Raw genomic sequence first — 25,467 nt, 5'->3', positions numbered from 1 at the left:
TTCACGTTATTACGTGACATGTCTCGTTGTTTTAGGCAAAACGCATGGCTTTGTGGTAGCAACTTTTAGTTGAGTTGTTTATCTTTGCTTATTTTGACTCGTCAACACTCATTTATCTACTCAACATCAATGAAAAGGGCTGCATAGTAATAAAAAATGACCACGAGTATTGTAAATGCCCGAGGGCACTGGAACGTACCAACTCGAAAAGGGTGGGGGTGCAAGTGGTAAATAAAACTTCGCCCCTTGTGTGTTGACATATTAAAGACTTTTAGTGTTTCTGGATTAATAATTATAACTTTACGAGAACACTGCACAACAACCCGGTGTCCCCGTGTCCGCATTAGTTTGCTAGCCGGTTAACTTGTTGCTCGTCTCTCCCCCCCGCTGACTTGAACTGCATGTGTACGCGGATATTGTTACAATCAATGCTGAAGGCAGAAGCTCAGCTCTCAGCTGCTTGCAGTCTTGCTTGGTCCTACGCTGAGGACGCTGAACTGGCGGCTGCAACTGCGATAAACTTTTTCTTTTTCGCTTTCCGTTTGTTGAAGATGACCTAACCTCGAAAGAGCCTCTGCTAGCCAGGTAGTAGCACGTTAGTTAAATTATATGCACTGAACGTCTTTGTCTTTGTTTCTTTCACTGCTCTGAAGTTTACTCTGTTCTTGCTGGGTTTCCCCATATAACTTGTAAGGTTACTTTAAGGACACGTACTTTAAGAAAACATAAATGGCTTTTTGGGGGATGAATTTCTTAAAAGAGTATAAACCTTTTTGTTCATATAAAAATAAAAAATAACAATGTGGCGTGTTAAACTCTTTTTGGGTGACTGCAACTTAATTGTTCTGCACTCAGTTGCTATGGAGCTTCTAAATAAATATATGTATATAAAATAATCTACATGACCGACCTGGTGCTGCTATAAATGTCCCCGCATAATAACCCGTTTTGAGGTTTAGGGGCTTCACATAGGCAGCAAGCTCTTTGAGGCTGCAAACTCCCCCTTCATCTGTCAGGCAATGCAGTGAATCTGAGACTGCTGTAAACTACACAGTACCTGTAGGTGGAGAGGCAGTGTGGTTGCTTTGCAGCATTGACACACAGTTCCTCACCACAACCCATGAGATGATGTTAAGAGACACTTTAGTGCTTTGAGTCATAAGGCTTGGCTGCACAAGTCGCACCAATCTCCACCGCACATTTAGGTTTTTGTTCTCTTTTCAGAGAGGAATCTGAAATTACTAAATCTTGTGCTTTTTTTCCCTGAGCATCAGAGTAGGTACTTTTTTTAGGCTGAGGAGCCTGAAACTATTGGCCACTTTGTTCTTCCTCAATTTCAATTCTGTTTTTATCAGCTAATATATAAGGCTGCATCCTTGAAGTTCAACCAAAATATACACTGTTCTTATGACTATGTGACAGAGATGAATGCATTATAAACTAAGACTATGATGTTATACATATATGAAACTGAAACCTACATGATAAGAACTGATAAGATGCTGATAAGAACAATTATAATTTAGGTTTGTTATCTGCTGGCATAGCTATGAGGCCTCTGTTTTGTTTTAGGCTCAAACTGTAAACGAGGACTCTGAATATAGGGCACAGTGGCAGCAGAGCACTAAACTGCTTATTTGTCATCTTTGTTTCCTTTGTGGGTTAGGAAGTGTTGGCGCTTATGTTTTGGTGCTTATGTTTTGCCCTTTCCGATGCTAACCACAGCTGGCTGAGCTTTGTGGACACCATCAACACAATACCCTGAAGAACTGGTTTGGTATGAGGGTACATTAATTGGAAATTTTCACAGGGACACAGAAGCAAGAGGTCATCCTTGACTGGCTAGGTTGGTTGGTAAACTAAACGTGAATGGACACTTATTTGCAGAAAATGAAATGTCTTCGCAATTGCAAAGGTTAGCTGAAGTTCAGATTGGAAGTGAAGCAGAGTGCTTGGGCAGATTTAATCACCTGTCAGCTCTAGTGACTATTGGCATGCTGATAGAGGTGTCTCACAAATGCGGGTTTGACTTAGATGTAACCTGTTCTGAGAGTACTTCTTATCTACTTTTCCAGTTTGGGGAAGATTCTGATCACTACACAATGCCTTGATTTCCAAAATAAACAATTGCTGGAATCTTTCAGCTTGGTGTGAACAAGTTCGTGAATCTGCAAATGTGCTGTTTGCTCTTGTGAATTATTATGTCTGACTAGGAGCAGGGTGGAAGTGATCTGTCCTGGTGCCAGAGGTTCGCAGAGGTCCAGAAAACAAAAGCAATCTGTTGTCTTCTATATGTTACTTTGGCTGTTTTATTTAACTTCTAAGACGTTTGGAAATGTTGCTACTGGCTAAGCAGGCATATTGAAACAAGTCAATCCACAGGACTTTTTCCAAAAAAGTGAAAACACTCCTCGCGTTGAGAAGGAAGCAGTTTACACATTTTCGTCACATGTGGCGATCGCTTTTTGTACTTAATGTACTGCAATTGTGCTCAACAACAGCTCTGGTATTGTTCATCTGTAGGATTGTTTTGGACATACTAGAGACATAATATATGGAGGCAATTAAGGGCGGTGGGTTTTTAAAGGGGATTGCTCTGCACTCCAGTGTGTGCTTAAGACGCACACATTTGCAAGGTCTTTGTGTTGCAGAAAAAAGGCCCTATTAGAACTCTATTCTGTCAGTGGGCAGCTGTGTGCCTGTGTGCTGAGCAAGCCACTGGCCCATTCTCCGTCTGTGTGAACAACTCTCACTCAGTCCACACGCTGACGCACATGCTGCCACTTTCACCCCTCTCGGTCCTTTGCTTTTTGCCTTTTTTGCATTTATTAATCATGCTTTTTCTCCTGTTTTTGACTGTTATTTGTCTTTCTGTTCCACTACTGCGCCACTGTTGCTCTCTTTCCCTCCCTTGTTCCCTGACCCAAGGCATTATGCAAACCTACCAGAAAAGGATTGTTAGCCATGGCTGTCTCTGCCACCATGGTACTCTTTATTCATTTCAGAAGCTTTCTTTTCTTCTCTGTGACCTGCAGTCATAATTGCTGTGGCTTCAGACACATTTAAACTCACCCCACCTCCCCATTTAGTCTTAAAGAAGTTAAAAACAAATACCTCGGTTATTTGACTCTGTCAGTGTATTTGTTTCATTGTCAATATTCCTTGTTTTGTTTATTCCTTCCTCATTAACATGATGGATTTGTAAGTCTGGCGTCAAATCGCCCACAGAGCCACAGACCAGCAGCTGAAAAGAAAAGAAAAGAGGCATTCTCACATACACCAGAGAAGCACTCCCCCAACCCCCCAAGACAGGCACCAGACTCTACTTAAAGATGAAAAGCATTCTGGGATGCAATAGAAATGCTCCAATGAACACTCTGGTCTAGTCTTTATGTGGCGATAGTGAGGAAATATTTAAAAAAAGGGAAAAAAAGGATGCCCACACTGTGTTTGACTCTCAAATAAGTATGTCTTTATTTATTTTTTTTAGTCGTTTGCATATCCTCTGTGTGGTATTAATATGTTGTGTGCATGTGCATAACCTGTATTCTTCTGGAAAACCCCAAATCCCAGATGAGCCAATATTTTCTCTTGCGTTGCCTTGTGTCATCATAACACCACACTTATGAATGGCAGCGGTTGGCATTCTTCTGTTTATTTTCCTCGGCTGCTTTGGATTGGCCTTTCCTTACAATATGAGCCAAAGCATCACTCCAGTCTCATTCATGCCGTTCTTTACCGTAGATCCAGCCTGATGAAGGAATCTCCCAAATGAGTCCTTTATTTATTTAAAAAAAAAAAAAACAGACAGAGAGAACTGAAAGCTTCTGTTAGTGTACAGACAGTCTTATCTGATGTATTTTTAGAACCTGTTTTCCACAGTTGTGACAAAATCTAAGCATCTAACTTCCTCTTTCAAGTATTAGGACTCTAATTAATAATGACAATCATTTTTTGATATATACTAATGTGACACTTAATGTGCTACATCCTTTCACAAGCAGGGTTGTCTGGTCACACTGGCTTCTCATGACTAGCCTTGCACTAACATTATTATTGATTGGTAATCTAAAGTCATACTTTTTCCCCCCGTGGAGTTGTACAACATATTGGTTCTCAGTATTTGGGATGGACTCTGTTTTACATACTTGTTTTACATGCACCTGCATGTCATTACACAGAAGCTCAACAAGTAGCTTGCTGTGTAACATATTAGATTACTTGAATCAGATGAGCTTATTAACTGCCAAATAACAAACAGTATTATTAAGATGTTGTATATGGAGATGTAACTGAAGTATTACAATTGAGAGTCTTAAGTCAGAGACTGATTGGAATTCTACTGTGTATTACTATGCAAAGAAAGCTCCTGGTCCAACTAGGAAATGTAAAAGCTTTGTCTACGGACATTATCTTGACCTTTACACAGTAGCAGTTTACTTTAATCCAGCACCGATTTGATTTGCTTTCGTTTTTCAACAAAGATGAGTGCAAACAACGCATCCCACAATTTGAATGTGAAATGGCTTGTTTAAATTATTCCCAGTCATCACTGTTGAAACTAACAGATATGTTTTAAATTGATAATATGTCTTCTTCCTATTTAGCGCTGCTTAACATAGGACTCATGAGTCCAACATTTACTGTATGTGGTTATTTCAATGAAAAACCTTAAAATGACACGTCTTCAGTGGGATTTTCAAATATCTGTTTTACATTCCTGTTACACATTATGCTGAGCAGTCAGAGGGTCCATATGGTGAGCTGAGCCCCCTCATGAATGAATGAATGGGCTGATGGAATGCTGCTCATAGTTTTTGTTCTGAAATTCTCCCACCGATACTCACTAAAAACTCACCCACATCTCCAAAAAATGTATGTAATAGAGCAGCAGAAAGTAATTGATTAATTACTCAGTGCTGCCAACATATTTTAGAAACTATCGGTGGAACTTGGCTCCAACAGGGCCGCATGGCTAAACGGCCTCCATCTCTCATGATGGTATGTGCAGCACTGTTTTGCATGGCGGCTTCATACACAAAGTCAGTGTAATTGTTGTTTTGTAGAGCCCTTCTGCTTAGACTCCTCTTGCGTATTACAGCAGACCTACTGTATATCTTTATGTTAATAAGCATGAGTATGCGAAAGCTTATGGCTCATTAACATACAATTACATATGAATATTATAAAAGCTTATTTTTCAACCTAGATATACACACTTTGGCATTTACACAAATGCCTTTTGTGCTCATTTGGACTGCACACTTCACCACAAAGCTTTTCTAACTTACCACTAGTGTCGTATTTAATGTCAGTGAGGAAGCAATTCCTCCTGCTTCTCTAGTCACTGCTGTCACGAAATCATCTTCATTTGTTTGATTTGACGCCATTGTGCTTCACATAACAACAGAAGCACTTTTAACCTCATGTCGGCTGCAGCACCATGGGCCACTGGCTCTATACAACACTTTCTTGGACTACTTGCATGCTAAGGACGCTATATAGAAATCAACTGGTTTTAAGAAAATGTATTTGTAAATTATGAGCTCTATAATTTTAGTGATTACAGTATACATGATAATATTATGTGTTAGACTGAAGACGACTGCTGCTCTGCCAGAAGCATGCGATCTCTCTTTTTCTAACAAGCATGGTTGTTAGAATTTGGTTAGCATTGCTAAACTATGATACAGTAGCTACATCTCTCTGACCGTTTTTCAGATTGACTTTGACTCATTGATGACTTGTGCTTTGACTACTGTTAAAAATCTCGTGTAATAGCACTAGTCAAAGACTGTTAATTTTCAAGAGTGTTGAATTTTTGGATTTACCTTTATTCTTTTCATTAGACAATGTGGAGTTTGGATGGGAAGGGAGGAGAGTGTATTTGTCTAGTAATTTAGTAATTTGTTTTTTTTTTTTCTGCTTCAAACTAGAGTTATTATATTGATCTTTAAAAATCCACTATATAGGGTACTTGATCATTGGTACTGACAGTGAGCATAACATCACTTGTTTATACAGTATAGGAATGGCCCCTCCTATTGAGCTAAGCAATTGCTTGGGATTGCTAGCAGAACTGGAGCCTCTGGTGTATGTAATGTACCCCTAATGGATTAGAGCTCTAGTGTGCATAGAACAGAAAATGGAAGAAACCACAGGCAGAAAAGCAAGGATTGCTGGGTCAGTTGGAGAGGACAGTATAATTAGTGTGGTACCTACTCAAACACCTGATCCTATGCCTGTCAAGCTCCTTAAGCTTCCGGTTAACTAAACCCCAGTCTAAGAAACAGAGGTCAACCCCTAATAAATTTAAGGCTACCCTAAATAGAAAGAGTGTGCTGTGTTTGCGGGTTACATGTCACAGTGCTTCACCTTAGTAAACTGGCCTTGCTCAATAGTCCAGTTTCCTATGACAAACAGATTTACTGATAAAGACTGATGAGCTGTCCAGACATTATTATTCACTAGATGGGTGACATCTGCCTTTTTCACATCACCAGTTGTCATTGTTGTCTTCTGTTGTGTGCTTGGCTGCTATGGCTACCTATTAAAATCCTAGAAACAGTGTACTACCTAGCAACTGTTTTGTGTCTTAAGTCAGAGTGAAACTACCCCAGGAAGTGTCAGAGATTCATTTTTGTGGGAAAAAACCCAAAACAAAAACTTTACACTGTGACAATTTTACCTACCATATAGTAGATAACATATCTGCTCTCAGGCTGTAAATCTATGATTAAATAAATGTTAATGTGAAATGATGGTAGAATATGTGTATGTGAAGTTAACTCGTTGCCACAATGCTCTGTGGATATCACTTGGGGCTTTCTCCTTTCATGTATTTAGTAATGAAGTCAGTATGTTCCACACCCAATTCAGCAGTGGCATGTCATGTGACCACAAGGGAAGTAGAACTCCTGCGGTGCAAAGGGAAGTGTGCTTGCTTATGTGAATTATGTTAGTGTCTTCATGCCAACATAGTCAAGATAAGAAGACCAGTATTAACTGGACTTGCAAGTTAATTCTAAAGAAAGCTTTGCGGTTCATGTTTACTGCTCTTATTTTTATTGTAGATCTGTTGTTAAGAGTAACAGCAACTTAAATTGGAGCTTCAAGGCTGTATTCATGCAGAGATTAATGGTCACTGTCATGAGAGAAGCATTCAGGGTAATCTCCAAAAAAAGGCCACAACTTGACTACTTAAAATACATAAAGTTTCACTGAATAAGCTCTTCAGTGTTTATGTACCTTTGAAGGAGTAGACGGTACTAGGGTGATAGCCAAAAGATTCAATGGTATGTCTTGACCTCCCAGACCATTTTTACAACCTCGACCACATTATCCAAGACAGGGGTCGCTGTGTGTTCACCCTGAATTAACAATGGACATCTTAGGCTTTCACAAAAGAAAGCCTCCTTTATTCTTTTTAAGGCTTTCATTTAGTTTCTCATGGACATCTGAACTATTTAAAACAGGTGTCAGCGTCTAGCCTTTTCCGACATTTAGTGCCACTTTGATTAAGGAAAACTGTGACAGTAATTTAATTTAATCTTATCAAAACAAGAATATGATCTGCCGAGGCTTTTCAGCCATGCCATATTTTGAATATTTGGACTTCAACATTTCATTAGTGCCAAATGAACTGGTTTCCTCCAAGTACAGCAACTGATCAAAGTCCTGACACCAGACGCACTCCACACAAGTATGCAGCAACCAGAGCCAATTAGTGACGGACACCAAACACCCCGTCACAGAACTTTAGGGGGGCGCAAATAGGCTTCTATTTATCTGCCTGTACAAATCACAGCCTGGGCAAAGAGCCACATTATCTGAGCTGCTCTTTCTTGTGCCCTCCTGAGTCACTGACTATTGTGAGCCAAGAGCTGCTGTCTGCACCCCAGCATACACAAATCAGTTCTTGAAGTACCAGTGGATTTTAACCCACTTATGGTCAAAGTTTTGTTAGTTCGATAAGTTACGACTCAGCAAATATCATATATATTTGAGATTTATTGGGAAAGATTTCCTTTATTTGAGTCAAATAGGGCTGAAATGGGATCTGACAAAACAATTGATGAACCTCAGTCATTTTATCCTTGTCAGGCAAAGCAGTATTGCAAGTTGATCTATAGCAAGTGGAAGTCTTTGACTAAATCAGTCGGTGCTTTGTGCAGTGTTCACTGTTTTGTACTGTTGAGCTATAAAAAAAGTAATTAGTATAATAAAAGTATTAAGTTAAAAAAAAAAGCACCTGTCCCATCACATTTATCATAATATGAGACTCTAATGAAGGGAGAAGTAGCTCTTCCAGTTTCAGTTTTACGCCTCATTTAGTATCCACAATGTCTTCTCTGGTATCTTAACTGTAAAGGATGAGACAAATCATTATTTAAGTCACTTGCCTTTGTTTGATGATCAGTCTGACTTATAATAACAAAAACGACATTTTTCTGTGTAGGACATGCAGCTGAGTTTGTGAGATTTTGTCTGGCTTTATGAAACATATTTAACTTAAAGCTTAGTAAAATTGATAGTGTAATGTAAGGCTGTTTGATCATAAATCATAATCACAGCTATTTAACAATTGTTCAGTTACTGTGGAAACACAAATTTACTGAGCAGTAGATTTCCTCAACAGTGCATTTCCTTCCTCAGTGAGGGTTGTACCCCACCCCTATCACAAATCACTCAGCCTACAGTACAGGTTCCACTACCCTGCAGTATTGTCACAACTAGGCAGGCCTTTGAGGTGTTCATTCATGGCCCCACATATATCAGATCCGTAGGATAAAACCAACTTCTTTTAAGATGGTATTTTTCAGATGATCCAACCTCACCTGTCATTTCACCCGTGCTTGGTGAACAATGCTTTTGTTTTCAGGGAGGCAAGACAGGAAAAAAGTTGATGTTGTGCTGGATATATAAAAACACAGTAATGATTGGTCTTCAAAGATTATAAAAACAAAGTTGTACTTAAAAATGATATTTAATTCTTCTCCCAGTGGAGTGTAACAGGGACCCATCAAACCTCAGATGAACTGATAATTTCCTGGGTTTTTTTGTTAGGACTGACATCTAGTCAAACAAGAAGGCTTTTCAAACAGTGTGATGTAGCCAGCAAGGACTCTTGCTTTGAAGAGCAAAAATCTGATCGGATCTGAAAATGGCTCTGCACAAGTGCTCTACACAGCCCATTAAGCTCTGGTTTCCCCATCATGAGAAGTCGGTTCATTAAATAAGCATGGCTCCAGGCTTGAATTCACACTCGGTCTGCCCTCTCCCATGACCCTGCTTGCCAGTCACTACACACACAAGTGCAGGTTAGCATAAGCAGACATGCATGTACAGAAACACATGCACAGCTAGCTCTTGTTCTCAGTGTGGAGATGCTGTTTCAGCCTTGATCGGACAAGTCACACTTCCTACCTGCATCAGTCAAACGGCACAATATAACAACCTTTACACACAGCCGTCACGCTCCTCGAGCCTTATTCTGATTAACACACACATACACACACACTGCAATACATTGCCCCACCCATTACTCAGTGTCACTTCTAATCAGTAGAGTAATCTGCAAAACTGATTATGAAGAACATACTCTTTACTTTTTACTCCCACTAACAGTACCACCTTCTCTTGCCTGTGGAGGCCCGGTTGTGCTCCACCGACTCTCTGAAATGAATGGAGATAATGGGAGTCATATGCTGGCTGTTGGTTTCAGGCAGGCCTACATGAAACATTTATTTACTTAGTCTTTATGTAGTCATGGGGCTGGAAACAAGAAAAGGGACAGAGATGACATTGTTAAGTCGGAAGACATGACTAGACTGGTTTAAAAAAACAAAACACTTTTTATCGATCGATGTTGTTTTTGTTTTGTTTTGTTTTCCTCTACAGAAGTTAATTTTTTCAGTGGTGCACACTTCTTCCTAAAGCATCTTGTGTAAGTGCAACAACCCTTACTTAACACAAAACCACATGTTTCATGGGCAGGATAGCATAGTAGGCCTGGAAGATCCATTAGCCTCATGTGTTGCTCCGGAGTCGAAAGCTGTCATTAGCCAGCAGTTGATTGGGGATCTGAACTATGCTGGTACTCTCTAATTGGATACTGTCAGTGTGTTTGGTGGTTGGTTAATGACGGAGTCCAAAGTCACTGCAGCTACTCTTATTAAAGAAAGCATAACTGAACTTGCCCATCATCCTCCATAGTCATTCACATGCATTGAAAAACATCAGAAAGGCTGAGTTGAGCAGATGTGACAAGGCATGTTTGTTCCCCCCCCCCCCGCCCCCCCCCCCAAAAAAAAGATATAGACCATCTGCCATACATATAAAACTTTTAACGGTTGTGTTTACCGAAGCAGCTACTGTCTGGACTTTGCTATGTGTGGGTGCAGGCAGTCTTTGAGTTAACCGCAGCTCCATATATGCTTCTTTTCTGTTCGTGTTTTCTAGCCACATCTGTAGTCATGTGACGTGAGTAATGTCTTTTCCTGGATTAGCTAAAGCTAGCCTTCTGTTACAGCATGTTTAGATTCCCCTGTGTTCAGGGTAATATTGCTGACAGGCCAAATGTTCTGTTATCCACAGGGATGAGGAAGCAGTTTAACATATATCAGCACATTTTGTTTTAAAGCTAGTAGGTTGATAGGTGTGTGTATGTAGTGTGTGGATCTATATCGATGACTGAAGTTGCTGTAAGTTTTCGGATTTTAAATGCTGAATGAAAAAACTTAAGGTGTGCATATAGCAAACATGTATCACATTCAACCGTGCCCCTTTCAATCACTGTTATGGGTATGTTAGTTAAAGCTGTGAGGAATGTTGATATTAAAGTGATTTATCTGTGAATGACAGTTATCACTTACAAATTGATTAAAAAGGCAACCTGTTTGTATTTGTGAGAAACCTTTCTCTCAAGACATGTTTTAAGACAAAAATGCACATGCCATGCTTTTTGTGTTTGTGAAAAATCTTAATGAGAATGGCACAGAACAAGTTAAAGCAGCCACAATTGGGGTTAAGAAGCCAGATTTGGCACACTATTGATTGTTATGGCTATGCTTAAACCTGAGCTTTATTTAGGCCCAGCTTCTGGCCCATGTCTTGCAGCCAGAAACATCCTTTGCACTTTAATTCAATTAGTAATGTTTTTATTTCCCTTTTTTTCCATGAATACAGAGATTGGCTGACATTTGAGAGACCTACCTCCACCACCTTCACAAGTACTGCTCTTCAAATGGGAAATCTTCCTCTGCTTTTTGCCCAAATGCACTGTCTGCCCTCCGCTCTCATATAAGATGGCTGCCTGTGGCCTTTTTCTGCACCTGAACAGACTGGAGCAGAGCTACTTGCTACCATGGTGATCGTTTTCTCACAAACACTGGAAAAGAAGAAGGCTGCCAATGATGTAACGTCCAAGAGCATCGAGCGACGGCTGGTGAGAGAAACTTTACGTTTTGACTTTCACACAAGGCAAGCTTGTAGGTAGTGTACCCACAAGCATGTTAGACCATGCTAAAATCCTTTGTTCGCTAAAGGATTTTAGATGTCTTTAACTGTCATTAATATGATAGATACAATTTCACTTTTGAGGTTCTCTTACTCAGATGAGACATTCAGTGTGAGCTTTATAATTGTCCCTTGAAGACAAAGAGTTCTAGGATGTGTTAGCCTAGAACAAGAAGGAACCAGTTCCCTAATAAAATAAAGGGAACTGGTCCAAAATCATTCCAAAATGTCAATGCATGGTGGATCAGTGGTCATAGCTATTGGCTCACAATAAGAGGGTTTCTTCAGGAGCTTTTTCCTACTAGTGGAAAAAAATGGTTGTTTAATGTTGCCTGTGCCAAGACAGTCTTGCAAAAGACATTCTAAATGTCAAGAGTTTCACTTCCTGAGACTGGTTAATGATCCCCTGGTAATCACTGGTTGCTTGGGAAAAATGTGTATTCTCCAGCCGGTTGGCAAGTGGTTGCAGAAGGTTGCTTGCTGTCAGTTGGTGAAATTGGTTGCGAAGAAGAATGCTGCACTGAAAACCTCCTCCCAGATTGTTGCAGCCCCCCCATAGCACTCACCAACTACTCTGAGCGGTAGTGAAATGGTGAAAAGTGTGATGCAAAATGGAAACGGTGATATTTGCTTTCAGTATGAAAGCTGTGCCTTTTGAAATTTGTTAGTTTGAGCGGTAAGACTCAACTTTTATTTTACAGGTTGCAGCACTTTTTAACTCACCACCAAGCAGCAGTGAAAATGTAAAGAGTGTTTGCACTTTACATCAAAACTACAGGTGACCGTGGCATTATTCAAGCAAGCAAGTTTTTGGTACAGCATACTCTTTGTGACTGATTACACTCAACAAAGGTCAGTGCCTCCAGCGAGCCTGTCAGGAGAATAAACGTTATTCTTTAGTGAATGATCTGTGTGACTAAAGCTTTAAAAAAGCAATGTATGGAACAAAAAAGAGCTTTTTTAAATTTCAGTCAAAATGTTATTTTTTGGGTGTCACCCCTGAGAATTATTTCACTTTTTTTTTTTAAACCAGCACCTAGGTTTCACTTCTCAAAGTAAAATAGGGGTTATTTACATTTTATTTTTATCTCACTACTCCATTCAGACAAGCACGGAAGAGTAGTTTTCACTTTCCCGCTTTTATCATGCTGCTTATATGCAGTTTTTAATCTACAAAATCTCAACACTCCTTCAAGCGCTTGGATGGTGAAGGATCACAAACATTTCTTGACACATTTAACATCAATATGATTTGTTCTGAAACGTCCAGGAATTATTTTCTTGGGCCCAACAAGTCTTAAATGTTTTTCTTTTGTTAAACCTCAGAGACTGACGTAAGTCTTATATAATATACTGTAAACTGTAATCACATGCATATTTAAAAAAAAAAATCAAAAAGGCTTATGCACCGAGGTTTTTCGCTACTACCTTTGCACTCATCAGCTGCTCACGTTAAAGGCCTGGGGGTTGAGTGTACTAATTCTGTCATTTGATCGTCTTCTATGGCACAATAGCCTTTATTTTGAGTTCTAGGCTTGGAATCTTAGAAAACATTTTTTTTTTTGTTATAATAACCTCGATGCGAGTCACTGCAGTGAAATGTGGCATTTTCTTTTTTGTCCTGTGTGCAGACAGCCAACACCCTCTTGTAAGAAATGAACTATGGGATAGATGGGTGTCTGATTAAAAGATAAGTGGGTGTAGGCAAAACTGTTTTATACTCCCCTAATAGCCTTTGTACCTTAAACCTAAGAAATAAAACAGGTGTGTTACAAAATTTAGTTAAAGGTTCTTTTGTATTGTAAAATCATTGTCCAGCTGTCCTTGAAGGTATTTCATGCACCCTGCAGTGAGTTAAAGGATAATCTTTAGGGAGTAGTTTCCAGCTCTGACAAAAGTGAAAGTGTAAAACCAGTCCAAAAGAGTGTAGTTCACCCACTGGATAATGGACTACACTCCTGAATCCTTGTGTTTTAAATAGCAGCAATAGCAGCGATGGTGAGTTAAGCTGCTTGTGCTAGCTAGCTAGCTTGGGTAGGTGTAACTGTAATTTACTATGATGTCAAAGGACTTGAAACTTAACTAACTTAACTAACTTTAAGCTTGGAAACTATTTAAATGCTCAATCCCTACAAAAATTTATTAAAATTTATATACAAGTGGAAATTATTATGAAGTGTAAATTAGTGCAGTTTTTTGTTTAGTAAGCTCGTTGGGAAACACCCTACATATTCAGCAAGAATGGAGCAAATTAGCATTCATTTGGAGTCTTTATTCATGGAGTCTAATGCTCACTCTTTTGTGCGCTGCTTACTCTCCGCCTCCTCTTCAGAAATGTATCTAATTCTTTAGTCACCAGCTACTTGCTGAGTATGAGCTATGTTGCTGTGAACCAAAACGGTAAACTCGCAGACCATAAAACTTAAACAGTAAGCTTAAAGTAAGTAAGCATTTGCATTGGCTTTGGTTGACGCAGATCTTTGACTATTTCACACTGGTCGTTTGGCAGCAGCGTGTAAATAATCCTGACCTCAAAATGAAGACAAATCAGTCTTCTCATTTGATTTGAGGGCTGAACTTTTGTTCCTTGGCTTTTGTTTCTGACTTTTGCTTTATGTTCGCCTGTGCCCTCAACAGTGTGAGGTCCCCACCATGAGCAGAGGGACCACCCTCCTCTCCCGTGGAACCATAGGTGAGTTATCTTCATTATCACTCGTTATGTCTTTCTGTTTGTCTTTCCCCCTTTGCTCCTGCTTCCATTTATTAAACGCCATCCCTCTGTGCTCTGCATTTAACATCTGGAAAATAGCAGTGGCTGATTATTTGTTAAAAAACATTTCACAACTGATATAACACAAGTAATTGTCCCCTTTAATTCCCCAATAAGTTGAAGTATCAAAATCAACGATTGCAGTTGTCTTGTTGTTTATCCCCTGCCACACTCGATCACTCACTTCTCCCTTTTTCCATCTGTCACTCATCCCCCACTCATGATCAGAGTGCACCTGCCTCCACACAACGTTGCACAGCACTCTCATGGGAGTGAGCTGTAATTGAATATTCTGCTGCCTATGTCAACAATTTCCCTTTGGCTGTGTTAGTGTAATTATCCTCTGTGTTAAAAGAAATGCTACTGTAAATACAAGGCCAGCTATCTCCCACCGCCCTCTTTTTGTTCTTCCTTTCTTCCCCCCTTTCTTTTGGGTAAAGATTTTTCCACTGTTAATCCTGAGATTAAAATTGGCTAGCGTGTTTTGTTAGTTCAACCACTTTGTCTTTTGCTTTCAAATGGTGGCCTTTTGAAGTTCATCCCTTTCTCCTTTTGTCCAGTTGTTTTCCTAACATTCCTGTCAGGTCGTCACTGTAGCCCCCGTACATTGTTTGTCCAGCCAAAACAATGATTTCCGTCCAGTAGTCTGGGAGAGAGCGTGCCAGAATTGGAGGCAAGCATCCAAAAGGATGGTTTTTGGATCAGCAAGGGGCTCTTTTTGACAAAAGCTTCAATAGATTAGAACTTAGCCACACTTTACTGTAGGTGTATTATCCTCCACAAGACTCTTTTGTCCCGATGGTGAGACAGCTGGAAATTCATACTGCTTTGACGCATATCCTACTAACCATTTGACTAATGGGAGTGACTGCCCAACTGTTTCACTGGCTGATTCTTATCAAAATGTGTAGTTCATGTTTTTGGAATCAATGTTCTTGCACGTCCAAGTTTTAAATAGTCAGGAATGTTACTGCTGGAAACTTAAAAAAATGGCCAACATAGCAGTCAGTGGAGTGAGCTGGTTCGTGCTGAGGAAGAGAATTTATTGTAATCTGGGTTTTTTGGGGGTTTTTTTGTTTGGTTTGTGTGTATGTTGGTGTTTTTAACCAAAGTATTATTTATTTATTTGCATATTTGACTCTAAAAGTAATGGAGGCAGAAATGTGTTTCTCATGCTCAGAAACAGTAATGTGCCAGTAAGAGCTCACAGCTGAGGTTTCACTGCATGTCCTGCAGCTGTTTATGTGAAAAACAAGCAGACAGACCGTGATCTCGTTGAGTCCTACTGGGCATGTAGTGTGTTATACTGAGCATTGTGACTTTTTTTTGGGGGGGGGGGGAGCCAACTTTTTAAGACTTTTAAAACATTTCCATCTTTGAATGCACTGATGTTTTTTCCAGAAAATGACTTGTATTTTTTTTCTTGCAACATTATTGGGAATTTTCAGTCCAGCTTTCATTACAGTTACTGAGGAACAGCACTGTTCCTCAGTAACTGTTCAACTGGTAGTGTTATTTCCTCTAGGCATAACCTTGTCAATCATGTTAAGACAAACAACCCCCCCACCCATTTTTTTGTAATTCTCCAAAGCTCATGATTTTTTCTTTTGTTGTTGTTGTTTCTTCTTAGTTAAATAGCTCACCATTGCAGTTAGCAGACAATAATCTCCTTTTATTCCTCCAAACAGTTTGTTCTTACACCAACCAATCCTCTTTGCCTTAAGCTTATTTCTGCTTGTGTGTTTCTTTGTGTCTTTGTTGTTAAGTACTAAATTATCCTTCCAGATATTGTTGCTAGAATTCATCATGCTCTAGTTAACAAATGCAGTTTTTGCTTAATATTGCTTGTCGCACAGATAAAGATGTGTCAGAAGGGCTGCTGTTGAGGTCAATTAGTGTGAGGCTTTTATGTTTTCCCTATTACAGAGGCAGATAAATGGTTGGATATGGGGCGAAGCTGTGCCATCCAGCAGAGAGCTCCATGCCAGTCTGGTACTGCTCTATGGGATATGACGCCTGATCACAACAGCCACTGTGCCAAGGAACCAGGCAGCACCACAGCAATCACCAGCCTGATAAGAGATCTGAGTCTCTGCAGCAGCACTCACGCCACATCCGCCACTGCACACTACACCACTACGGCCACCAGCCAAACTCCTACAGCACCCCCAAGCAAACGTCAGTGTCGCTCTCTGTCGCTCTCTGAAGAATTCACTGGCTTCCGCTCATCTTGGAGGCCCCAAGGGTCCCGAGTATGGACAACGGTTGAGAAACGAAGGTGCCACAGTGGAGGGAGTGTCAGAGGTGGGGGAAGCCATTTTCCCACCATGCAGCGTAGCTCCAGCTTTAGTTTACCCTCACACTCCAGCATCACTTTTGATGGAATCCAGGACCTGCCATTCTTCAACCAGCCGCTGCCTCTCCACCCTCAATTCACTGCCTCTCCAGTCTCCCCTACCTCTCTTGCCACACATCATCACCACTCCCAAAATCACGTCTTCCTTAGGCCTCTCTCACTCTCCCATGAGCAGATCAGCCTGCCAGAACACCAGAGGGAAGAGGCATCGGAGACCAGCTCTTCAGACTCCACCCCAGAGCTGGGGAGACGAGCTAGCCAGAGAGCCACGGGAAAGGGGTGTTTGTCTCGGAGCAGGTCTCAGCCCTGTGTGCTAAATGACAAAAAGGTCGGCATGAAGCGCAGGAGACCAGAAGATGCTCAGGAGCAGCGGCCCTCCCTGGACCTGACAAAGATGACTCAGGTTAGCTGGAAATGTTGAACATATGTTGACCTGCACAGATAAGCACTTACATATTCATTGATTTGAATGCATTCAATTGGAATTTGACTAATTTCAGAGTTTAATATTACATGTGTTTGCTGATTGAACACAAATGAGTATCAGTTTATTTCTAATCTTGCTTTAATGCTGGGAAATGCGCTCTGTTGCATTCACTTTAATCCTGAATCAGATGCACTTACAACACAGACAAATGCTTTTTTGTTCTTAGACTAAAGGGAAGTTCAAGACATCTTCAAACAAAACTAAGTCTGTCTCTTTCTCTCAGAGTTTGATCAGGGAGTGGATTAAATTAAACTGTATTAAGTTTTCTGCGTCGTCAGTCCGAGGCTTCGAGGCTAAGTGATCTCAGGCTTTCCTCCCTCTAGCTTAGGGAGCGGTGCTTACTAAGAAAGCATTCCTCATGTTCAGTCACGCTGCCTTGAACCACGCTCTAGCAAGGCCCTCTCGGGTTTATAATTTCATTAACTCTGTTGGGTAAACAATTCCATCCAGAGGTTGGACTTCTCACCATTTATTTGCTTCCTCTCTGCAACTCCTACCCAATATTTCTACCTGTCAGAAAAAGCGGCAGTGAATTATGGGTATATTTGGATGCACAGAGCTCTGGATGGATTTCCCAATGTCAAGGGTTTTTGTTCTTTTGTAAGGTCAGAGGAAGCAGTGCAACAGCCAGAGAGTAAACCCAAACCCAAAATAGATCCAGAGAAGTATTTTAATGACATGAACTCTTTTGATTCTTGGCAGTGCTGTGTTTCTTTTTTTTTTCTAGTGCCCTGAAAGATCTTGATCTGATTCTTGTATCACATTCAGCTCATTATTTATGTGAATGCTCTGGGAATTTTACACATCCTTTCCTGATCACTTAAGTCATTTGATACTCAAAAATCATCCTTCACAGTACCTTGTGTCAGGAGAATATTGTAATTTCCCTGTCTCTTACTAGAAAGTTATCATCAGTTCATCCATATACCCCCCTTTTCCTTTCTGGAAATAATATCAGTTCCCAGCCAGTCATACTTAGGACCTAGCCAGGGTTGGATTAACAAGGCATGGGTAATGGAGTCTAGCAAACATGTTTCCTCTTGTATTGCCAGCTTCTAAGAGGGGAAAAATCAGGCATGCAACATATAAAGAACGAATCCACAAACACACACACGGAGCCAGTTTTACATTAACTCAACTAGGGCTGTTCGATATAACGATATATATCGGATGACGATACGCTATCATTTGTTTCGTGGTGTCGCAAAATAAACTGTTTACGGCAATATTTTTTCACCGTTTTGATGGTCGCTGTAGTGGCTATATTAATTTCCTAAAGTTCTCTCTTTCTCTTATATTTAATATAACCACACTATGGAGGGACAAGCGCCTGTTTTTATGCGTTGTCGTTAGCAACAACGCTAAAACTATCGCATGTCCGCTTGTTTATTTTCCACATAAACCTTTCACAATAAAGCTCAAGATCCTATTGAGACTTTTCAAAATAAACTGAATCATGTGAAATAGTATGCAGGGTGTTGACGGATGAGAAGCGAAAAAGAGCTGTCAGGTGCTAAAAAATAAACCTTAGAATCAAACGTTAGAACAGGCTTCCCCCTGCAGCACGCTGTGTAATAAATACTCACAAAGAAAACGGCGGCCGTTAAAACTTATGTCTAAAAATATATAGTTTCACGCATCAGTTAAAACACTCGACTGCAGGTACACGACGACTAGCTGGAAACACTTCACGCAAGTTGAGCTGCCCGAGATTCACAGAATTTACGGAAAATGTTGAAGTTTTGTGATTTCTATTGTTATCGGGACGATAGATGTCTTATATCGGGATATGACATTTTGGTCATCGCACAGCCCTAAACTCGACTTGCCATTAGTCACTGCCATTACTCTGCCAGTTACAGATTATTGTCAGCAAATTATCCATTCTCAAAGGTTAGCGGGTCAAAAAATGTTTTCACTTTTTTCGGGGGTTTGAGTCGAGTTGCATGAGTGCATGTTGATGAAAGGAGTCCGGTCGTGCGGGTTAGATGGGTCATTTCAGATCTACTGTAACCATGTTTAAATTCTCACCCTCATGCACACCTCGGGAAAGTTACCAGTAAAGCATTGCATACAACAAAGATAGTATGATTAATACGTGCTCCCTTGCTTCATTTTCTTTTCCTGTTATTGAGACTTGATGTCAATAACTAAACCAGTGTGGCCAGGAACTTAAACAAGCAGGGTTGTAATATCTCACTCCAAGTTTAATAAACCAAAAGCACCAAGAAGCTACCGCTGGAGATTGACATTGTTGTTACCAAAAGTGGTTGACCTTTGCGAGAGCCTAGGGAAAGAAAAAGATCCCAGCTGGCAGACTGTCTGGAAAAGGAAGTGTTAATGTGGAAAACTAGGGCTGGTTACAACCTGTGTCTGATCTACTGAGGATAGAACATGCAAAGTACTGCCAAGGTTGGGAATATAATAGATTTTACCAACTCTGATGGGAAATCAGTTATTTAATGTGATCTTTCTTCTGACGTTATATATTTGAGCATCACAAGACTTCTTAACTGGTCTCTGTGTCATTGAAGTAGCAGTTTTTTTCCCTTGGTTACGCACACACAATTCCTCCCACTCTTTCTCAAGAACTGGGTGAGTCTAATGACAACATTATTATTTTTCATACCTACGTAAACGGTAGATTTTTTTTTTCTGTAGGTGTGTTTTGAGTAATGCTGTCTAATATTGATTAAAAGAATAGCAAACATGTTGTAGATGGGGCAGGAAACTGTGACATTTGTCTGAACTGCAATGGATACAGACAGGTGTTGTTTGATTAATTTTCTATGGAACGTGCGCCAGAGGCTCGCCGAGTGAAGGATCATGGTGGTCAACAAGCCCTCAGTGTGAGTTTGTGGAACATGGTGTAATTTGGCCTCTAGATTCCTCGACCACGTCAATGAAGGCGGGTGTGAATTCTGGGGATGCATGTCATGCTAATCAGCTATAACTTGACTACCGTGGGGATTTACATGCAGCCACCCCCAAAATTCCTTGAATGTCCTCCCAGTCAGCCATGTAGATAAGTTGTCTCTGCCTGCCCTTCCACCTTGGCCTGTCATTGTTGTCTTTTTTGGGGGATTGTTTTTTTTTTTGTTTGTTTTTTTATGGACTGGCTATCGGGCATAGCAAACTCCATGTCGCTCGCTGAATGATTGTTGACACTTCTCGCACAGTGAATTTGAGGAAGCTGTGTGCTTAAGTCCAGCCTGGTCAGTTAACTTCAGTTGGGCTATTGTCCATTTTTGTCCAAAATATTTAAATGCGTGCGTGCATGCTTGTGTGTGTGTGTGTGTGTGTGTGTGTGTGTGTGTGTGTGTGTGTGTGTGTACAAACTTGTATCCCTCTCTATTAATATTTTTTTTCTCCTGGCCCAAGTTCAAGCTGCTCTGGTCTTCCCCTCCTTCTTCCATCACACACACTTCATTCCTTGGATGGCAGACATGATGATCATAACTGAGCCCTGCATGCTTGTGGGAACACCTAAGTGGGCGTCTTGAGGTGCAGCTCTCACCGGGTATAATGACATGTTGTGACTTGTCATAAATGTGCATTGTAGAGCATCGCCAAACATTAGTCTGTAGTCACACATTATTATCGCCTACACTTTTTCAACATCTGACAGCCCAACACTTTAGTCTTTTATCATCATCTTACCTCTGGGCATTTGCATGAATAAGCCAGGCATTCTGTCTGCAGAGGAGTAAAATACTAGATGAATACACACACCAAAACAAAGACTGTGTGCGTGAATGTCTGTTATTGTCTCCTGTCTTTGCTTGCACCTCCTTGTCCTCTCTTTTGTTTCACTTGCTGGAGGTCTGATTGCATGTCATCCTCAGACCAGTGTGTCACTGAATGTTTATGTGACCTAATTTCGGCACAGAGCTAAACCAAAGAAGCACCATCGACTTGTATACTAATAATCTGAAGTTGCACAGTGAATGCAATGTAAAGTACCTGCACCTCTTAGTAGTGTACTATATGTGTTATTGTGGTTGTAGTTGGGTTCACAACAGGGCCTTTGCATAGCATTTAGCTCGGTGATTTTTGTTGTTTACCCAAATCATCAGGAGGGTATTTGCTTAACCTCCTGGCATGTGCTTGTGCTTCTTCGACAGCAGCTGCCTTTTGAACCCATGCTCTAAATAACATCCTTACAGTCCAAGCCATTGTTGTTTAGATCACGGTATAAAATAATCCACACTCTCTATGAAAATACCACTTAGCTCTAAAATATGTGTTCTTATAGGATTTTGGTGAATATTAAACGTAAAAACAAAAAAGGTATAAACCAATCCAGTAGATCTCGTGTCTTGTTCACTTTTTCTATTCAACATTCAAACATTACTTGCTGGAAGGCATGCGTGGCTGTGGTGGACCTGATGTGTCAGATATAACTGAAAACCATGCTCTCATTTCCCTTAAAGTGTATGGCAGCATTGATGAAGTTGTATGGTTAAAACATGGTACTGCTTGGACTATGCTGAGTTTTGCAGAGGCATGTATACAGTGCTGTGCAAAAGTCTTGAGCCATCTTTCATTTCTCTATATTTTCTTAAGAAAATGTAAAATGTTTTTTTTTTTTTTTTTTGCTTGGGTTTTTTTTAAACATGTGAAAACATGTATCTTTATTCTTCAAAAAAGCTTGAACTCACTTAGGCAAGCTTTCTTGGAATGTATTTAAGTATACTTCAGGAAAATGTCTCCTGGCATCATGAAGGACATTCAAAGCTTTTCTTTGGATTTTGACTGTCTTTTGTTTTGTTCTGGGCTCTGGGGAATGTCTAAAGATACAATGTAAAATTGATTGTTTCCTAAGTTATCTATTACATGTAGACATAACATACTGTAGGTTCATCCTATGTAGTAGGTGCCTTTTTTATGCTTGAGTGATTTATAGGTCAGTGTTAAGTGGCTTAAGAAGTACCAAGAAATGAGTGAAAATGCAGCCAGTGTCTAAAGAAAAACTTTAAAAAGGCCGGCCCCAGACTTTTGCACAGTACTGCACATGTTGTAGCTGGAGCTGGAATGTAGGGTGCTCTTGGTCAAATTATCAGTGATAGAGAAGTCACTTGAGTGAAACAGAGTAATACACGTCAATGATTGAGCTGCATTATTGACTGGTATTTCTACTCTTGAGTATTACAGAAATTTATATCATCATGGGAATACTAATTATCCTTTTAAATTATCCGTTTAGATGACACTGTTGTTTTCTTTGTCCTTATTTATTAATTTCTTTACTGAAATAACATGATATTGCCTCGCCTGTCAGTCCAAGGTTTTTGACTATAAGATTAACAGGCCCAATAATTCCTCTTTTGTATTTCTGCTTCTGGTCAATGTGCATTTTATTTTACAGAACAGATGTCCCAGACCCATGCTATTTAAATGCACTTGCCAAATCAGCAAGAACTGAAAACTGAAAGGAGCACATCACCAAGACTCCAGAAGTTCACTTTATTAGTCATAGTGTTTAAAATCTGCTGTATAGTATTTTCTGTGGATTAGGACGAGATGTGTAGAGTTTAAAATCTTTCAAACTCATGCTTCAATTTTTGTTGTTGTTTTATTTTACACTTTTTTCTAATAGCTTTTTTGTGCTTGATTAATCATTTTTGACTAAAAGTAGAAATCTGCTCTTATATTCTTTTAAAATTTTTTATTGTGGTTCTCCAACCTTAAATGAAGTGTGTTTCTAAATAGGGCGTTTGAGGATAATAACTTTAAAGTGGTTTTTGTCTGTGTATGGTTAGATTCCTGGTAATGGCAGTGGGTAATATGAGATATGACAGGTCCAGTGTAGCGAGCCCATGTGTGTGTGGTAATAGTGATTTGTGTGTGTACATGGGTGTTTTTCATCTGGCAAAGCTGGGTACACAGCAGAAATTTAACCCTGCTCCCCCAGCCTACCACCACACCCACCCAAATCCCAGTCAGGCTCAGTAGATTTTATAGAAAGCATATTGTATAGAGGCAGCCTCTCCACCTCCTTTCTCTCTTGCTTTCGTCTCCTCCTCTGCTGTGATAATTAGTAGTGGGGTAATACCAGGGGTTGAACTGAGAGAGCAAGAGCTCTGAAATCCCCTTTTCCACTCCAGTGGGGTAACTACAGCAAAGGCCTCCCACTCCTCACATGATCACCTCAAGCGTTTTCAGATGAAGCATGGTGTGTTTGAGGTACTTGCATGTAAAGTTGACCTGAAAAAGTGAGCTAACCTTAAACTTAGCCAGCCAAAATCCTATGTTATAGTTTTCTCTTGGATGGGGAAATGGCAAGCCTGCCAAAATGAGATTTGAGAAAGGGTGTCTCCAAGCTCATTGTAAAAGGAAAGGCAATGTCTCAACACATGCTAGGGAACATTAGAGGTGTCTGTCATGAAAGCCTGGGCTTTATAGAGAAAACCTCATCTCTATTCACCTCCATGCCTCCAACATCTGCTGCTGAGGGCACTCCAGAGATCATTAACCCCTTCACTGCGCTGCACGGCTGCCTTTCTTTGTTGCAGAGAGGAATTCAGGGTGGAAAGAGAGCATGAAAGCAAACCGGGAGCCAACTTCTTTGTGAATTGAGTCTCTTTAAGGTCAAGTTTTGAGAGCAAAAACGCAGGCAATTGTTCACATCCAGATTGTCCCTGGCACTCCCTAGTGTGAGCTACAAAACATCATAACAACTGTGAACAACAATGGCTGAAATAAGAAATGTCTTTTACCATACAGGGTTGGGTTAGGTATGTGTTTCAAAGTGGTTTCCAGTGATAAATAAGCCTAGAGCACAGTTTGACACGAGATACATTTTGTGGTTTGGTGCTCATTTCAGTGTTTTGCTCAAACAAACCAGAGGGTTAGCGTTCTGTGTATACTCTTCAATGCCTTGTGCGTGTACTGGTGTTTTTGCATGTTTACATGTTCACATGCCATCAGTGAAAGGGAAAGCCGGCTTTTAAGATGCCCAAACTGAAACCCAATCTCAAACTGACATTCTGGGAAACTCTGAGCTCAAATTCTCCCTGACATAGTCTTTGACTTCTGTAGCTCTTCATCAGAAAGAGGCCATGATGTGAACATGTGCAAAAATGTCCAGACTAACATGGTCTTTTCTTTTTCTTTCTTGTATTTTTTTTTTCAGACTTTACAAAGCTTAAGCTGCCCTGGATTTTCATCTAGCGACAACTGCCAGTCAGTCCTGTCCCCGCCCACCTTCGACTTAATCGACCAACCGGATTCAGACTTCACAGGTGTGTCTGAGCTGGGACTAGAGTCATGGCAGGAAGTGATAGGAGATGACGAGGAAGAAGATTCATCTTACGAGGATAGCGACTCCGCTTGTAGTGTGGACTCACGGCCTGGGTCTCCTGTAGGCATCGAAGATGGTAAACGCACCCTCTGGAAGGGTGACTGTGGGACACAGAGGGACATTTTTCAGCTGGGGGGAGAGCTGGATCTTGAACAGATTGAAAGAAACTAAACTTTGCATCGACGATTTTAATACTGCGTCTGGACTGTTATGGTTGATGTACCGAGAAATGACTATTAAAATAAATATGAGGAAAAATAATAGCTAATTTTGTAAGGGAAAGGCTTTGAAAAGACAAGGATGGTGATACATATGATGAAGCATTGCATACGTTGCTAACGGCTGGCTTCTTTAATGACACCTTTGCCTTGAACATTCTTACTGTTTGTTTAAAAAGCAGTAAACTTAGTTTGTTTTGTGTTTTTTTGTTTGTTTGTTTGTTTTGTTTTGTTGTTTTTTTTTTTTTGTTTTTTTGGATCAGATATTCAGCTTAACTCAGGAGTGGGAAATTGAGGGTTTGTCTTAAATAAGTGTCTCAGCCCCCCGCTGTCTTTTAACCTGATGACCTTTCCAAAGTCAGCTAACCTTAAGTTTGTAGTACTGTAGCAGTAGCTGGGCTCTCTTATATTTAGCTCAAGTTTGTTTTTCCAGAGAAAGTGGAGGGCATCAACAATGGGGTGACACAGAAAGAGGCAAAGACAGACTTACCCTTGGCCTTCCTCTTCATCTTTTGTGCACACGTGAAAATCTGATTTGGTTTTTTTTGCTGAATGTAGGCTCAATAAGCTTTATGTGGAGTTCAGAAAATGTAAAGTGCCTTCTTCTGGATGCTTGCTGTCTCAGTTCTCTTCAAGAAACTTGCCTCAATCGAAGCCACCTTTTCTGACCCAAATAGACAAATTGTATTTTTGAATTAAACACTGAATCTCAAATTTTCAGTTCTAACATCAGTGTATATTTTTCTAAGTAACAGGTTTTTTTTAATGAGCTGTTTGTGCAGGATTAAGAATATAAGGTCTTTGTTCTATAAGAAT

The 25,467-nt window shown here is 40.3% G+C and overlaps 1 protein-coding gene across 1 annotated transcript; it reads left to right on the top strand.

Moving 5' to 3' along the window:
• The first annotated feature begins 450 nt into the window (after positions 1-450).
• LOC134639978 (protein FAM53B-like) lies at positions 451-25,467 on the top strand. The gene is made up of 5 exons (XM_063491519.1): positions 451-585; positions 11,188-11,446; positions 14,155-14,209; positions 16,214-17,046; positions 24,266-25,467. The coding sequence occupies exons 2-5, from the start codon at positions 11,366-11,368 to the stop codon at positions 24,602-24,604; spliced, it is 1,308 nt and encodes a 435-aa protein (XP_063347589.1). The 5' UTR covers positions 451-585; positions 11,188-11,365; the 3' UTR covers positions 24,605-25,467.

Source organism: Pelmatolapia mariae, linkage group LG13 (assembly GCF_036321145.2).
Source record: "Pelmatolapia mariae isolate MD_Pm_ZW linkage group LG13, Pm_UMD_F_2, whole genome shotgun sequence".
Classification (NCBI taxonomy): Eukaryota; Metazoa; Chordata; class Actinopteri; order Cichliformes; family Cichlidae; genus Pelmatolapia; species Pelmatolapia mariae.
This window is presented reverse-complemented; position numbering and strand designations above follow the sequence as displayed.